General features: G+C 34.6%; 2 protein-coding genes across 5 annotated transcripts; one reads left to right on the plus strand and one right to left on the minus strand.

Moving 5' to 3' along the window:
• The first annotated feature begins 2,714 nt into the window (after window positions 1-2,714).
• On the plus strand, window positions 2,715-8,858 carry LOC142537507 (uncharacterized). Its single transcript, XM_075643018.1, has 6 exons — window positions 2,715-4,767; window positions 4,854-5,003; window positions 5,799-6,124; window positions 6,215-6,628; window positions 7,109-7,447; window positions 8,754-8,858. Exons 1-6 carry the CDS (start codon window positions 2,715-2,717, stop codon window positions 8,856-8,858), a joined length of 3,387 nt encoding a protein of 1,128 aa, XP_075499133.1.
• Window positions 8,859-10,958: 2,100 nt separating this feature from the next.
• Window positions 10,959-14,761, minus strand: LOC142530333 (NADH--cytochrome b5 reductase 1-like). Of its 4 annotated transcripts, none has more exons than XM_075636136.1 (10): window positions 14,633-14,761; window positions 14,230-14,356; window positions 13,550-13,691; window positions 13,307-13,397; window positions 13,120-13,197; window positions 12,503-12,583; window positions 12,313-12,402; window positions 11,951-12,016; window positions 11,304-11,390; window positions 10,959-11,219 (listed from the first exon to the last, which is right to left on the minus strand). In XM_075636136.1, the coding sequence occupies exons 2-10, from the start codon at window positions 14,333-14,335 to the stop codon at window positions 11,127-11,129; spliced, it is 834 nt and encodes a 277-aa protein (XP_075492251.1). In that variant the 5' UTR covers window positions 14,336-14,356; window positions 14,633-14,761; the 3' UTR covers window positions 10,959-11,126. The 4 variants fall into 4 exon arrangements, with proteins under 4 accessions (XP_075492251.1, XP_075492259.1, XP_075492243.1 ...); XM_075636144.1 differs by having other exon boundaries at window positions 14,629-14,751; XM_075636128.1 differs by having other exon boundaries at window positions 14,528-14,652.
• Between the last annotated feature and the right edge of the window lie 1,510 nt (window positions 14,762-16,271).

Here is a 16,271-nt window from a genome sequence, read left to right on the forward strand (position 1 = left end):
TAATCGGTTTATTATTATTAATAGATTTATTAAATAAATCAATCTATAAAAATGATAAGGCCAAAAGTGAAGCAAGCAAGCAAGCAAGCATTAATAATTACTTGTATAATATATTAATATTATATTTTTATGTTGTGATTAATATTTTATTTTAATGTTGTGATTGAAATTCAATTAATAATTATAGCTTAAATAGAAAATAAACAATGTAAATTTACGAATAAAATGAAAATATTGTAATTAATGTAAATTTTATCGATAATATATGCTAAAGTTAAACATCTTATTGGTGTACTAATGAAAGACTACAATTTTTATTCTCCTTAATTTTCTCCCTTCAATCCTCTCATATCTCTAATTTTTCAATCACCAAACCAAATAATACAAAATATTTAATAATTAACATATATTATAAATATTTATATATATTTTTTCATTCGAATTAAATTAATTATAAAAAATAATAATAATAATAAAAGTAATAATATATTTATAAATATACTTTCAAGTCATTTGAGTTTTTATGTTGCGATTGAAATTAAATTAAAAATAATAGCTTAAATAGAAAATAAACAATATAAATTTAATAATAGAATGAAAATATTATAATACAGCGTAAGTTTCATCGATACTATATGCTAAAGTTAAACCTCTTATTGGTGTATTGGTGAAAGACTACTATTTTTATTCTCTTTAATTTTCTCTTTTCAATCCTCTAATATGTCTAATTTTTCAATCATCCAACCAAATAATACAAAATGTTTAATAATTAACATATATAATAAATATTTATATTTCATATTTTTTATTCGAATTAAATTAATAATTAAAAATTATAATAAATAATAATAATAATTATAATATATTCGAATTAAATTAATTATTTAAAATAATAATAAACTTACGGGCAAATACTAAAAAATAATAAATAATATTAAATAATAAATAATAATATAATAATAAATAATATTAAATAATAATATATATACGTGGACGAGCGTCCGCGCTTACAAAGCGCGGATTACAGTAATTATGCAAAATTTTTTTTTTTAAAATTATTTTTGAAATTTTTTTTTTTACATTAATTAAAAAAAAAAAACCCTCTCTCTCGTAAGATGAGATCTTGGAGGTTGATTGACTTGCCTAAATTGGGAAGGACTCAGTTCTCGATCTAGGATCTTAACCCCTAAGATTTATTAGAACTTATACACCTTTAACTTTATAGGTAACTTTTTCCTCACTATAAATATCAAGTTTTCATCATCTCGTGTTCTATTTGCGTTTAGTTTTTTTTTTTTTTTTGCAGTTCTTAGTTGGATGCACTTTTTACAAATACCTATCTTGAGCGTCGTAAGGATGCACTGGAGCTCACCTCCGACCCCTTTTCTAATGGTCGTGTTTGTGATTTACAGCCTTTCCTCAGGTGATCCAGCGGCAAGATAGCCGTGTCATGTCATCGGCGGGAGTTCAACTCTTCACAAAGCAACTGGAAAACGCATACCTTTATTTTTAGTGAAGTTGTGCGAGATGATCGAGGAGTGTTTCTTGTTGCAAAAGCTCGTCAATTTCTGGGTAAGTTCCCTTCCCTCCTTGCTGAAGTATATGTTGTTCATATTGTTGTTCTAATTGCATTACACTTCCAGTGATCTGCCTGGATTTTGGAGACCATCAGTTCTCACTGGAGACTCCATTAATCAACTTTATTCTGAAATTTTGTTTGCTCATTTCCTTGCCATCCAGGGCATTCACTGAAAGGAATTTTATTCCTTGATATATTTTCCTTTTTTATCTTTAATATTTTGCCTTTCTAGACATGAGGATAATCTCGAAATTGATGATATGATCTCTTATAAATTCAATATGTGATATAAGACTATATTTTGATATGACTCGTAATATCTTTAAGATATGATATCTTTAAGATATTATCCTTGTTTTAAAAAGAGTTTGTTTCCTAATGAAATTGGTTTTTCTATGTTAAATAGGACTCAAAGGAGAAGAAACAAAAGTGTGAGAGAGTGACGATACAGAGCAAAAACTTTCGGAGAGACAGAGATGCATTTGTACGAAGAAAAGGTTTTCTGATTGAAGCCATCTCGTGATTGATAACTTGTTGCTGTGAAGTGCTGCCAACATCCGAAGACAACACCTAATCACCGTGTTGATTAGTGTGTGGAGTTTTGAAGATTTTTTTCACTTCTCAGTTGATGCATCCTATGTATTTTGGTTATACGGTTCGTTAGAGGTTTAGGATGCAATTTGTTACTCGCCTTAATAAGGGAGTTGTTTTATTCTTTCACTAGTATTGGTTTTTGTAAACTTACAAGTTTTTCTAGTGAATTATTTTGTCCTGAGGCACCGCATAAGTATTTTATACTTGTGCATAATTTACATCTCGTATCTCGTATTATTATCATTATCCCAGCTACGTGTAGGTGTGTTAAAATCATAATTTCCGCTGCATGTTGTCGTGGGTGTTACAACACCTACGCACAACACCTACATTCTGATACACACAACACTCACTCTCAACTCACACATACACTGTGGAAACAGAACTTTCAATTGGTATCAGAGCTTCCACTTGATGCTACTAAGTGAGATCCTGTTTTGTTTTGTTTTCAGAGTGAAAAGGAATTATAGAAGGATCAACAAATACTGTTTTTAGGCCTCCCGTGTTGGATGGATCAAACTATGCATTGTGGAAAGTAAAGATGAGGGTTTTTATTAAATCCATTGAAGAAAGAGCTTGGCAACGTGTACTTGATGGTTGGAGTCCACCAAAACTCGAGGATGCTGATGGAGACACACGGCTCAAACCTGAAAGTACATGGACTGTCGATGAAGTGCAAAATTCAAACTTTAATTCCAAGGCTCTCAATGCTATATTTTCATCTGTTGACACAAGGATGTTTAATTTAATCACCACTTGTGTATGCGCCAAAGATGCTTGGGAGATACTCCAGAAGCACTGTGAAGGATCCGCAAGTGTGCGTAAAACTAGGCTAAGGATGGTGACATCAAAGTTCGAAAGTTTGAGAATGGAGGACAATGAGTCTATTCTTGAGTATGACTGCCGGTTGAGACAACTCTCAAATGAATCACATGGCCTAGGAGATCCCATACCAAATGAAAGATTGGTGAACAAGGTTCTAAGATCTCTTCCTGAGAGATTCAATGTCAAAGTTTGCGCTATTGAAGAATCTAAAGACACTTCAACGATCAACTTGGATGAACTAATGAGTTCTCTCAGAACTTTTGAGATGAATCTTGATCTACAAAGGAAGGATAAAGGGAAGACAATAGCCTTTGAAGCCTCAACCGAATCTTATGATGAAATCCTTCAAATATCTAAAGAGGTGGATAAGTCTGATTTAGGTGAAGAATCGATCTCTCTGTTTACTAAGAAATTTGGTGATTACTTGAAGACTATGAGAGAAAAGAAGAAAATTGGACAAAAATCTGAACTGCCCAATAACACCACTTTTGCAAAAGCTCAAAAGTTTACTCCTATGAAAGGACAGTTTCGACCAAAAACCGAAGTGCAAATCCAATCTAATGTCAGAAACCTGGACTCGGTGCAATGTAGAGAGTGTTCGGGATATGGACACTATGCCAATGAGTGTGCCAATCGACTTAGGAAAAACAAAGGCATGACTGTCACCCTGAGTGATGAAGAGTCTGATGATGATCAAGGATCAAGTGAATCTGAAAATCACATATCGTTATCTTCTGTGATCAAGGAAAAACGCTCAATGCAAATCAATCCTTTGGGTGTTGCCACAGGTGTTGCAATACCTGGTCGCAACACCTCTTCGAATTCAGTATGTCTTAAATCTACAACCCTTGCGGAGGCAAGTCAGTCTAAAACTCAAGAGGTAGATGATGATGAAGTCACTCTAGAAAGTGTGCAGACGATGTACGAAGAATTATATGAAGACTGGATCATAAGAACTAAAGAAAATGCAATTCTCTCCAAAGAGAATGCTGAGTTAAAGTCACAAATTTCACGACTTGAAGTAATCTTAAGCAAGAAAGATTTGGAATTATGCAAAGTCAAAGAGGAACTTGGAGAAGCAACTCAGATTCTTGCCAAGATGAATTCAAGTTCATCCAAACTTGATTCACTTTTGATGATTGGACAAAATGACAAAGCTGGACTTGGTTATCCGAACAGTCTGTTCGAAATTGGAGAATCTTCCAATACTGAGAGAAAACCAACTGTTTTTGTCAAAGGAAGTGTTGAAACCTCAAATGCTACACAAACTGAAAAAGGTGCTCCATCTAAAAGGCAAATATCTACCAAGAAGTCCAAATCCAGAAAACGCCACTTTATCTGCCACTATTGTTTTAGACCTGGTCATATCAAACCCTACTGCTTTAAACTGAGAGATGATTACAAGATATGGGAATCAGAACAGGTGTTGCCACAGGTGTTGTATAACACCCGACGCAACACTGCCAACAGAAAACCGACGGTAAAAAGGGTTTGGGTACCAAAGGCTAAGATTCAATGTTCCGTTATTTATACTTCATTAAAGACTAACATTGCAGGAATATGGTACTTTGACAGTGGCTGTTCGCGCCACATGACAGGTTCTAAAGACTATTTGACTGACTATGTTGAACTAAGGAATGGTCATGTGACATATGGTGGAGGTGATAAAGGAAGAATAGCTGGTAAAGGGACCTTGAATGTGGATGGACTGCCTAGTCTACACAATATGCTTTATGTCGAAGGACTTAACTCAAACTTAATAAGCATAAGTCAACTTTGTGATGATGGTTTACATGTTAAGTTTGATAAAGACAATTGTGAATTTTTGATAATACTGATACATGTATTTTGACAGGTACAAGGTCAGCTAACAATTGTTATCAACTTGGAGAGGACCCTGTGTGCAATCATTCAAAAGTGAGTGAACTAAACTTGTGGCATCAAAAATTGGGTCATGCAAACTTCAAGACATTAAAGAACCTTGGTAAGTACGATGCTGTGAGAGGTATGCCTAATTTATCCTCTGGAATTCCTTATGTTTGTGGTGCATGTCAAAAGGGTAAGCAAACACGTGTTCCCCATCAAGTGTTGCAACACTTTGGGACAACTCGGTGTCTTGAACTCTTGCACATGGATCTTATGGGTCCAATGGAAGTGGAAAGCCTTGGAGGTAAGAAGTATTCATGTGTGTGTGTGGATGATTTCTCTCGCTTTACATGGGTAAGTTTTCTTAGAGAAAAATCCGACACATTTGCTGTTTTTAAGAAATTACATGCTAAGATTACTAATCTACATGATTTGAGGGTTGGTAAGATAAGGACCGATCATGGTAAAGAATTTGAAAACTCACACTTTATATCATTCTGTGAAAAGAGAGGGATAACTCATGAATTTTCGGCCCCTAAGACTCCTCAACAAAATGGAATAGCCGAAAGGAAGAATATGACACTGCAAGAAATGGCTAGGGTCATGTTGAGTTCAAAGAATATTTCAAAACGATTTTGGGCCGAGGTCTTAAACACAGCATGTCATATTTCAAACCGTGTGTACTTAAGGAGTGGTTCTACTATGACATCCTATGAAATCATCATGGGAAAGAGGCCGAACCTTAAGTATTTTCATGTCTTTGGGTGTGTATGTTATGTTTTGAATGACCGAGACCATCTTGCAAAGTTTGACTCTAAAAGTGACAAATGTTTATTCGTTGGTTATTCATCTAATAGTCGTGCCTATCGCGTGTATAATCTGAGAACAAGAACGACTATGGAGTCTATTAACGTTGTTTTTGATGATCTTGCAGATCTAACGGGAAAAACAATCGAGGATGATATTGATGGGCTGCTGAACGAAAGTGAGACACTGCCTAACACAGATGTTGCACCCGGTGTTGTAACACCGGAGACAACACCTGCACTGGCAGAATCAAATGATGAACTAGGAAAGTATACTGAGAATGATGACAGTGTAACCAATGAAGAGATTGATATTCCCAGCAAGGTTCAGAAAAATCATCCATCATCTCAGATCATTGGAGAAACATTTGGAGGAATGCAAACGAGAAGAAAGGAGAAGGTAGACTATCGCAAAATGATGGGACTAGTATGCATGACTTCCGTATACTCTCAAGTAAGTCACTCTTGTTTTGTTTCACTCATGGAACCCAAAAATATAAATGAAGCCTTAAAAGATGAATTTTGGGTTGATGCAATGCATGAGGAACTTGAACAATTTGTTAGGAATGATGTGTGGGATTTGGTTCCCAGACCCGATAATGTGAATGTTATTGGAACTAAATGGATCTTTAAAAACAAAACTGATGAATCTGGAATTGTTGTGAGAAATAAAGCTAGGCTAGTGGCTCAAGGGTATACTCAAATTGAAGGAATTGATTTTGTTGAAACGTTTGCCCCTGTTGCCCGGATTGAATCGGTTAGACTTTTACTTGCTATTGCATGTCACATGGACATAAAATTATATCAAATGGATGTGAAAAGTGCCTTTTTGAATGGCCTCTTGAAAGAAGAAGCTTATGTAAGCCAACCTAAAGGATTTGAAGATCCACACCACCCGAACCATGTCTACAAGTTGAAGAAAGCACTCTATGGACTTAAACAAGCTTCCAAGAGCATGGTATGGAAGGCTTACTGAATATCTGCTTGACTTAGGCTTCAAAAGAGATGAGGTTGATAAAACCTTTTTATTCAAAAATCGAAGCATGATATTCTTGTGTGTCAAATTTATGTGGATGACATCATTTTTGGTGCTTCTTCTCAAAAGCATGTTGATGAATTTGTTAAATGCATGTCTACCACATTTGAAATGAGCATGGTAGGAGAATTAAGTTTCTTTCTTGGATTGCAAATTAAACAAATGCATGATGTTATCTTTCTATGTCAATCCAAGTATGCCAAGAATTTGGTGAAGAAATTCTCTACTGAGAACACTAAGCACATGAAAACACCAATGGGGTCGACTGAAAAATTGTCCAAAGACGATGTTGCGGCAGGTGTTGACAACACCTAGTATCGCAGCATCATAGGCAGTCTTCTTTACTTAAGTGCAAGTCGTCCCGACATCATGTTTAGTGTTTGTTTGTGTGCTAGGTACCAGGCTGATCCTAAAGTCACTCATCTAAAGGCTGTCAAAAGAATTTTGCGATATATATCTGGGACAGTTAACTTAGGTTTGTGGTACACCAAAGAAACAAACACAAATCTAGTGGGGTTTAGTGATGCTGACTGGGCTGGAAATCTAGATGATAGGAAGAGTACCACTGGAGGATGTTTTTATCTTGGTAACAATTTGGTGTCATGGTATAGTAAAAAGCAAAATTGTGTATCTCTGTCCACTGCTGAATCTGAATATGTTGCAGCTGCTAGCTGTTGTTCACAACTTTTGTGGATGAATCAAATGATTAAAGACTATGGTTTCAACAGTGACACCTTAATTGTATACTGTGACAATTCAAGTGCAATTGATATTTCAAAAAATCCAGTACAACACTCTCGAACGAAACACATAGACATTAGACATCATTTTTTTCGAGATTTGGTTGATAAGGGTACAATTCGAATGGAATTTGTTAGAACTGAGAACCAACTGGCTGATATTTTTACAAAACCATTGGATTTTGAGAGATTTCCAATCTTAAGAAGTCTCTCAGCTTGTGTGCACAATGATCACTCACGGATGTTGTCCTCGGTGTTACAACACCTGTGGACAACACCCAGCATGCATGTGCATTTAATTTTTAGGATGCTAGACATATTGCATACATCCTGCTTTGTGTGAAGCCTGTACAAGTGTAGGATACTGAATGGCGTGCTCTCAGTTGTGAATCAAACTTTCCATCAATATTCTCCAAAGAATGGTGTGTGCTCAATCTAAGTCATAAAGCTGTTGAGGATGATCGTGTACCACATGATCTTGTCCAATGTAGATAATGACTTAGAAAATTCTTGAGCAATATGGTAAAAATAGAAAAGAGAATAAAATAGAACAAAAAAATATTTAGAAGAAAATGGAAAAAGCTACCTAGAGGAGTACAATGAAGACCGTTCTTCTAGTGTGAGATCTACCACTTCTAAGTCAAAATACAGATGGAAAAAGCTACCTAGAGGAGTCCTATGAAGACCGTTCTTCTAGAGTGGGAGCTACCATGTCTGAATTAAACATGTTCAAGAAAGTTTGAGTCCAATCTGTGAGTGTTGCCAAAAGGTGTTGCCAACACCTGAGTACAGACTGATCACTGTTTAATCACATGTGTGTGTATTTCATTTCTTTGATCATATTTTAGGCATAAACTTAGGTCATTCATATTGTTGTTTTGTAAATTCATCATGACCAGTGGGCTATCAGTTTTTAATTCATGAAATACGAAGAAAACCCTAACCGACTTAATTTGAAATTTTTTGATTTCTAACTGTTTGTGGGGTTAATTCGACGTGGTGTTTTATCTTGCTTGATTTCTTGAAATAATGATGGCACTGTTTCAGAAAGTTACCGTTGGGTGAGAGTAAAAATTGAGTTGAAAAGGTGCTGAAGTTGCGGCTCAACAGAATGTTACCGTTGGAGAGATGTGCTTAAATATTTAGGGATAAATAAGGAACAACTTTACGGCTTACTATTTTCCCTCATATTCTAAAATCTCTCCTATCCTAACTATTTGTTTTCTTTTTCGCGCAAAAGTATCTGTGTTCTTCGTAAATTTCTGTCTTCTTCGAACTTCCCTACTTTGCTATTCTCTATTTCGCAGATGGCTGGCTTTGATCCTCAAGACATTAGGAGTGAAGTGGCTGACTATGAGCTTCTGCTGGTTGAAAGTGTCCATTCTGGACAAAAAGAGGGAGTAGATATGTAGATACAGATATAGCTGGAACCAGTGGAGCAAAAATGGCTGATGATGATGGCAGTAATGAAGGATAATGAGATTTTGAGTTTTTTTTTCTCTCTTGATGGTTTTAGTATTTTAGTTGTCATTTTATTCTCTCTGATCTTCGTCCCTCCTGATTAATGAACTATTTCGGTGTTATGATCTGAATGTTGCAACATCTAACATACAACACCTGTGTGAACTGTATTTTTCATCAGGGGAAGGCTTAACGGTAGAATTCAGGGGGAGTCAACTAAAGTTGGCTGAGTCACTGATTTGCTAACTCAGGGGGAGCTGAGATGTACAACCATTTTTGGGTTGTTTTGTCCAGAAAGGCAAAAAGGGGGAGATTGAAAGGAATTTTATTCCTTGATATATTTTTCTTTTTTATCTTTAATATTTTTCCTTTCTAGACATGAGGATAATCTCGAAATTGATGATATGATCTCTTATAAATTCAATATGTGATATAAGACTATATTTTGATATGACTCGTAATATCTTTAAGATATGATATCATAATATCTTTAAGATATGATATCACAATATCTTTAAGATATTATTCCTTGTTTTAAAAAGAGTTTGTTTCCTAATGAAATTGGTTTTTCTATGTTAAATAGGACTCAAAGGAGAAGAAACAAAAGTGTGAGAGAGTGACGATACAGAGCAAAAACTTTCGGAGAGACAGAGATGCATTTGTACGAAGAAAAGGTTTTCTGATTGAAGCCATCTCGTGATTGATAACTTGTTGCTGTGAAGTGCTGCCAACATCCGAAGACAACACCTAATCACCGTGTTGATTAGTGTGTGAAGTTTTGAAGATTTTTTTCACTTCTCAGTTGATGCATCCTATGTATTTTGGTTATACGGTTTGTTAGAGGTTTAGGATGCAATTTGTTACTCGCCTTAATAAGGGAGTTGTTTTATTCTTTCACTATTATTGGTTTTTGTAAACTTACAAGTTTTTCTAGTGAATTATTTTGCCCTGAGGCACCGCACAAGTATTTAATACTTGTGCATAATTTACATCTCGTATCTCGTATTATTATCATTATTCCAGCTACGTGTAGGTGTGTTAAAATCATAATTTCCGCTGCATGTTGTCGTGGGTGTTACAACACCTACGCACAACACCTACATTCTGATACACACAACACTCACTCTCAACTCACACATACACTATGGAAACAGAACTTTCATTCACCAATGGCATAATCTAGATTGTACTTGTCCCATATAATTAAGTTCTTTTTGTAACTACTAATGATAAGCTTTTTGTACAAACTTTTGTGCCTTAAACCCTATGAAAATATTTTGAGTTAAAAAAATGTATTTGCTCACAAAAATGGTATAAATAAGGGAATTGCGAGAGATGTGTTATGGATCTAGGGATAGTTCAAAATTTTTTTACTTTTTTTTTAGAATGTTAAAAATAATTTTGATCAAAATTTTTTTTTTCAGGAAAACTAATATTCATATGTATTTGAAAATATTCAGATATACTTGAAAAATGATAGTGTTCGAACACTTGCTATAGGGAGGGGGGGCTATGGATGGGGGATCTACAAGCTCACATTTAAGTTGAGAACATCCAATTTTGAACCGAAAAATGATCAATCACAACCCATCTCTATATAATTTGAAGGGTATTATTTTGTGTGATTTGTAAGTCAAGAACCTTTTTTAGGTATCATCTTGATTAAAGTAAATCTGATAACGTCAGAAGTTAAGGTTCAGAACTCAATGGATAATTCAAAAAATGAAAAAGAATTGATAGGGCAAAAAAATCGAAATGATCAGAACTTCTAATGGATTTTTTTCTTACTTATTTCTCATTTGATTTTAAAATTATAATGATAAAACATCCTAAGAAGCTTATAACACAACAGCTATATTTCTTAGGGGGGAAAGAAAGGTGTTCTTTAATTAAAAAGAAAAAATCAACCTTGAACCAATACGAAGTATCCAATTACACAGGCGGAGGACAATAGCCAAACACAACAGACAAGCAATATCGAGAACTCGGAATACATGCAGCCTTCACGTGTAATGATATTTTTTGTTCATAAATCAATCTCAACAATAACATTATAACCCCGGAAAATTCAACCATTCTGATTGTCATAACTTGATCCGCATATTATTTTTGTCCAAAAAGTTCACAAAATCCCAACGGTACAACGTGCAAATCTAGAATATCTCCCCCAAAAAATTTGACCATATCATGTCGAAATAAAGGCGAGATGTCAGGAGAAGTTAGAATTGGAATAGCATCTCGAAGGTGTATCCAAGAGCTTCGAGATGGCCAGCCATGGCTTTGTTCATCGGTGGAGGACCGCATCTAAGAATCTGCAGAATCACAACGTTAAACTTAGTTCTTGAATTTTCTTCCATCACGTTTGGTGATTTATCTTAGATGGCTGAATTCCAAACCTGAATATCAGAGGCTGGTGCAGGGCAGTGAGCTTGAATCATTTCCTTCGAGACGAACCCCACGCCACCATTCCATTCTTCTGGAGGCTACATAAGTTCAATGACAACCAACAAATATGGCTATTTAGGTAGGTAAAAAAGCAGCATAGCAAGTCATGTTTTAGAGGACAAAATCAAAATTTTAAGAAATCATATGCGTGAAATTTGACAAAAAAATTTCATTTGAAGGTTAGTGATGTTAATAACAAAAATTCCCAAATTCTAAGATTCTTTTAATTACTTCCCAGAAAAACAGCAAAAACCAAGAAGCTAAAACAGATCGAGGAAATGTCCAGTTTGACCACTCAATCGAGCAAACCCTTGAAATCCTACTGGAGGAATAGCTTCCAGCGGAGAAATCATTGCAATATGGATTGCAACGGATTACATATGAAAGAACAAAGTGCCGACAACTCTTTATTCAGTTAGCTCTTGCAACTTTCTACAGCCAAACATGGAGTTGTTACCAAATGGCTTAGTTTGTTAGCGATTACAATCACAAAGAAGACGAAAGAAGTCACATTGAGAATCACAAATCAAATCCAAGTAGAACATAAATATTCAAAATTCCTCAATAAGTAGCATAAAGAAACATTCAATTTATTTACCTGATTAAGGACGTAGTAAACTTTGAAACTGTCAGGGTAATTTTTAGCAAGGCTATCCAACTTATCCTGCGACCAAGAAGCACAAAAACACCTTATCAAACACAAATTGAAATTCTTATACTTATTCCAACATTTATAATACAAAACAAACACCCTACGAGTTTTTGTCTGGATACACACACACCCCCTTAGGTTTGACGATTACAATTACACCTTAAAGGTTTGGTCAACATTACAATAAAAATGCCATGAAGGTTTAATTAGTGTTGCTTTTACACCCTTGCTGGAAGGAGTCGGTAAATTTACAAACTTCACTTGCATGCAGCATTCAAATGGAGAGTGCATCGAGATTCAGAAATTACCTTCAGCAAAATGTCCTCTAAGGCAACATTAGCATAAATTAGATGCACCTTCGTTCTGTCTGTGGGGTTTTCAAGAATTGCTCGAGTAACCTAAACCAAAAAAATGAAAAGAAAAAATGTTAAATTTCATCTTATCATTATATCTAAAGAAAGAAATAAAAAGAAGATTCTTAATACTGAGGAGTTTAACCTGGAACATTGGTGTAAGTCCAGAGCCTCCAGCAAGCATTCCAAACGCTCTCACCTGGCCTGGTTTATAATTGAATCGACCCTATAAAAAAGAGCTTCTCAATTCAACTAGAAGGGTTGAAGCATGTATATGTGGAACCGATCGCATGTATAAAAAAAAATTAACCAAGACATGTGATACCACATTCAAAAGAAAGAAAGAAAGAAACATCCGAATACAAAAACTAAGCCAGTCGAATACCACAACTCAAAGTTAGCTACGGATTCATCAACGATTTATTGACTATTGAAATTTAGAATGGCTGTCGTGAATCTAAATTCAGTATCTAGTGCATGTCAAACATTCAACCTAGAGAAATATGAGTCAAATACAAATGTTAAACTATGTGTACCAAAAATACAGGGAGAAAAGGATGTGAAATTTCTTTGGCCTTGCCAAAAATACAGGGAGAAAAGGATGTGAAATTTCTTAGGCCTTGCGCAATCCCTTTACTGCAACAACTTAGGCTTTCAGGCGTGATAGACCAACAAACTTTTTTCTTTAATTTTTTATTTCATTCTTAAAAGATTTAATGTTGCCTCTTAGGATTAAAGAAAGCATATTGATAAAGAATGTACCTTTGGTCCTTTCACAGAGAGATAATCACCTTCACGCATTTCTCGGAAATGGTGTGACATTCTTCCTTGCGGATACATCTTTAAATATATAAGAAAAAAACTAGTGAGCCAGCAGAAATATAACGATAGATCATCATATATGTTCATCCATGGAAAATAAAAGAAGGGCGAAAAATAAGGAATCCACCTTTATAACTAACTCAAAATATCCAAAATCAGAATCCAAAGTAGTCGGAGTGTATGGTTTGATGACCTCTTCACCTTGACTATCCTTACCCCTACAACAAAAATAGGACATAAATTAGAATGTGTGAAATAAACAAATCAAATTTTGCTTCTTGTTCTAACTAAAAAAAGATGGGACTTACGCGCCACAAATACATAATAAATCAATAAAATGATCATTTATTTAGATTCGGCCACAAGATACCTGCAGCTGATGTGTTTTCCAATGGGAAGGCCCATGACAGATGACGGCGAAGGAAGGGCAAATTTGAACGTCGCCACATTATGGCTGATTTGTGTTTTCTTGACAAGCTTAAACTCCTTGAAATTATCAGGATCCAAGCACACTGTCACGCACAAAGACACCAAGTCAAAACAAAGACAAATATGCATTCAAATATGTCCCCGATCATCCTAAAGAAGTTTTACCATATTTGAATTGGCAGATATAAAGTATCAATAATAGAACACTCCATAACCCCAAATAATAGAGAAGACGTTGAATTTGCAGAGTTTTAGAAGCCAATAGTATCTAAATGTTGGAGACACCAATCAAAATATACAATTAAACATCCAAGATCTAAACGTGGTGCTCCAGAAATGAGCACCCATATCATGTAAGATTCGATTTCAACTACGAGTACAGGGATACAAAACCACTAGCACCAAAAAAGTTTCAGATGATGGGAGATATGTTATATTTTAACGAGGAACGTGTCCATAACTTGGAAAAATTGGATCATTAGGCTAAAAGAATATCAAACAAATCAAAAGGAATGTTTCTAAGTCCCAAGCAAGCTACCGGACTTAAAAAAACCCAGACATCTCATTAAAAAAAACACAAAAATATACACACATGTTCTATCGCCATATAAATCACCTAACCTTTTGGCTTCTTGGGGGATAACAAGAAATATGCAACCCCAACAGCAACTAGACCAACAGCGACACCAACAAATAGTTGGCCTTCGGATGTTGCCAGGAAATCCATGGCCCCAAACAATTAGAATACCTAGATTTTTCAGACAGGTAAAAAATTCACCCAATGAATATAATCTTCATTCAAGAAACGTAAATCCTAACGCATATATAAAGCAGCAAAAACCAGAGAAAATATGAAATGGGTTGGTGATTATATAGTAATTAAGATCCCAAGAACGACTTTTTCCCATGAGACCGATACCTTACTTCAGACCAAAAATTAAAAATAGTGAAAATGAGCGAGACTCTTTGGAATTACGCTGCCGAAATGGGGGATGCATAGAATTAGAAATGGACTACTACCTACCGAACCTCCTCCAGTCCTCCGACCAACCTTGAACTTTGCAGTGCTCAAATCTAAAGGGAAATTGATTAAAATAAAATAAAATAAATTTGTCCACAGTTTTCTACTCAAGAACCCGTAGTATTTCTCACGTGCTTTTGTTTTCTTTGAGCTGAAACAGACTATTAAATTATATTCTATTCGAGAAAATTTTCTTGAGAAATAATCAATGAATATTGGAATAATTGCTGACTAATGAGAAATAATATTTTATTTACATTAATCAGTTTGACGCAATCGGAAATTACACGGTTAATTTCATGCTGAAATAATGAAAGATTTAATTTTAAAAAATATTATCAGTATATTATATTATGTAGATGTGCTACTTCGTTAGACTGTAAAGCATAGTGTAAAAGATTGACCACACAAATATTTTAGGTGTATTTAACCATTTTTTACCATGTTTTTATTAAAATTTGTTGTTTCCAATAAATATATATTTTTATATAAGTAAAATTTTATATGGTTATATAAATTTGACATCACCTCAAAGAATTGCACCATTGGAATTGTATAGATTTAATTTTTTCCATTGAGAAAACTCGAGATGGAGACAAGGATCTCTGATTTTTTCAGGTTCAAAGATTTTAAAAAATCCTCGAAATAGTTCGAGACGAGCATGTGTATATTATTATCATCCCTGAACCGGTCCCAAAAATAATATTAATAATAAAAATAATAATATATTAATATTAATAATATAATAACATTATCACTAATAATAATATATAATAATAAGTTTTGGTTCGGGGATTCTTTTACCCGTCCCATCATGTCCTATTAATATTTTTGAAACGAAAGTGGAGGCGAGGATGAGGATTTGATTCCCACTGAATACCCGAACCTGCAAAAAGAGGATCGCGACAGGTATAGGGTATAGATGACACCCATTAGCATCCCTAACCATTTATCATAGTTTATATACTACTTCAATAATTAATATGCTGCAATAACATTAACTCCTAAAAGTGCATCCTACACCCATAAATATGTTTATCGATTATGTACACTATGTCTCAGTTATTAAATGATCGTCAATCAAACGGTATAAGATGATAAAACTAACATTACAAGAAAAAAAAACTACTTGCGACGGTTTGAACCATCGCCGTAATAGTCGCTGATAATGTGTAGTGACGGTTATGTCGACGGTAAAATTAAGCTCGTTTAAAAACCGATCGTCTAGCTACAACGAATGTTTAATTGAAAATGTTGCAACATGAAGCGACGATCATTTTAAACAGTAGCTTTTCGTGGAGACGGGTAGCGGCGTTCCTTCGAACAAAGATTTGGTTCACGTTAACCTATGCTAATTTATAGACGGTTTAATAAAATCACTGCCATAAAGGTGATGGTTTTCTAATAACCACAGGTTTTGCTAAACCTTCGCTGGGTTTGGATTAATATTTTTATTAATTTGATTTTATTTATTTACATAAATGTATTACAAATTGAATAAATATATAAAAACCTCTAATTTTATTATATATTAATTAATAATACATATTCGAATTTGAAACATGTTCGACCGCTATTATCTACATAGTGCTTGATAACCGAAATGGCGCTTCGATCCAAAAAAAAAAATCAACAACTATTT

This window comes from Primulina tabacum, chromosome 2 (genome assembly GCF_025594145.1).
Source record: "Primulina tabacum isolate GXHZ01 chromosome 2, ASM2559414v2, whole genome shotgun sequence".
Lineage (NCBI taxonomy): Eukaryota > Viridiplantae > Streptophyta > Magnoliopsida > Lamiales > Gesneriaceae > Primulina > Primulina tabacum.

Bases quoted from the DNA above. Each gene is read 5' to 3' on its own strand.
- LOC142537507 (XM_075643018.1), top strand. From the start codon at position 2,715: ATGAGGGTTTTTATTAAATCCATTGAAGAAAGAGCTTGGCAACGTGTA. The intron at 5,004-5,798 runs GTATGCCTAATT...ATGATCTTGCAG, and splicing joins TAAGTACGATGCTGTGAGAG to ATCTAACGGGAAAAACAATC. The intron at 6,125-6,214 runs GTAAGTCACTCT...GCAATGCATGAG, and splicing joins TGACTTCCGTATACTCTCAA to GAACTTGAACAATTTGTTAG.
- LOC142530333 (XM_075636136.1), bottom strand. From the start codon at position 14,335: ATGGATTTCCTGGCAACATCCGAAGGCCAACTATTTGTTGGTGTCGCT. The intron at 13,198-13,306 runs GTGGATTCCTTA...ATATATTTAAAG, and splicing joins ATTTTGAGTTAGTTATAAAG to ATGTATCCGCAAGGAAGAAT. The intron at 12,403-12,502 runs GTTAAACTCCTC...TTTTTGGTTTAG, and splicing joins GACTTACACCAATGTTCCAG to GTTACTCGAGCAATTCTTGA.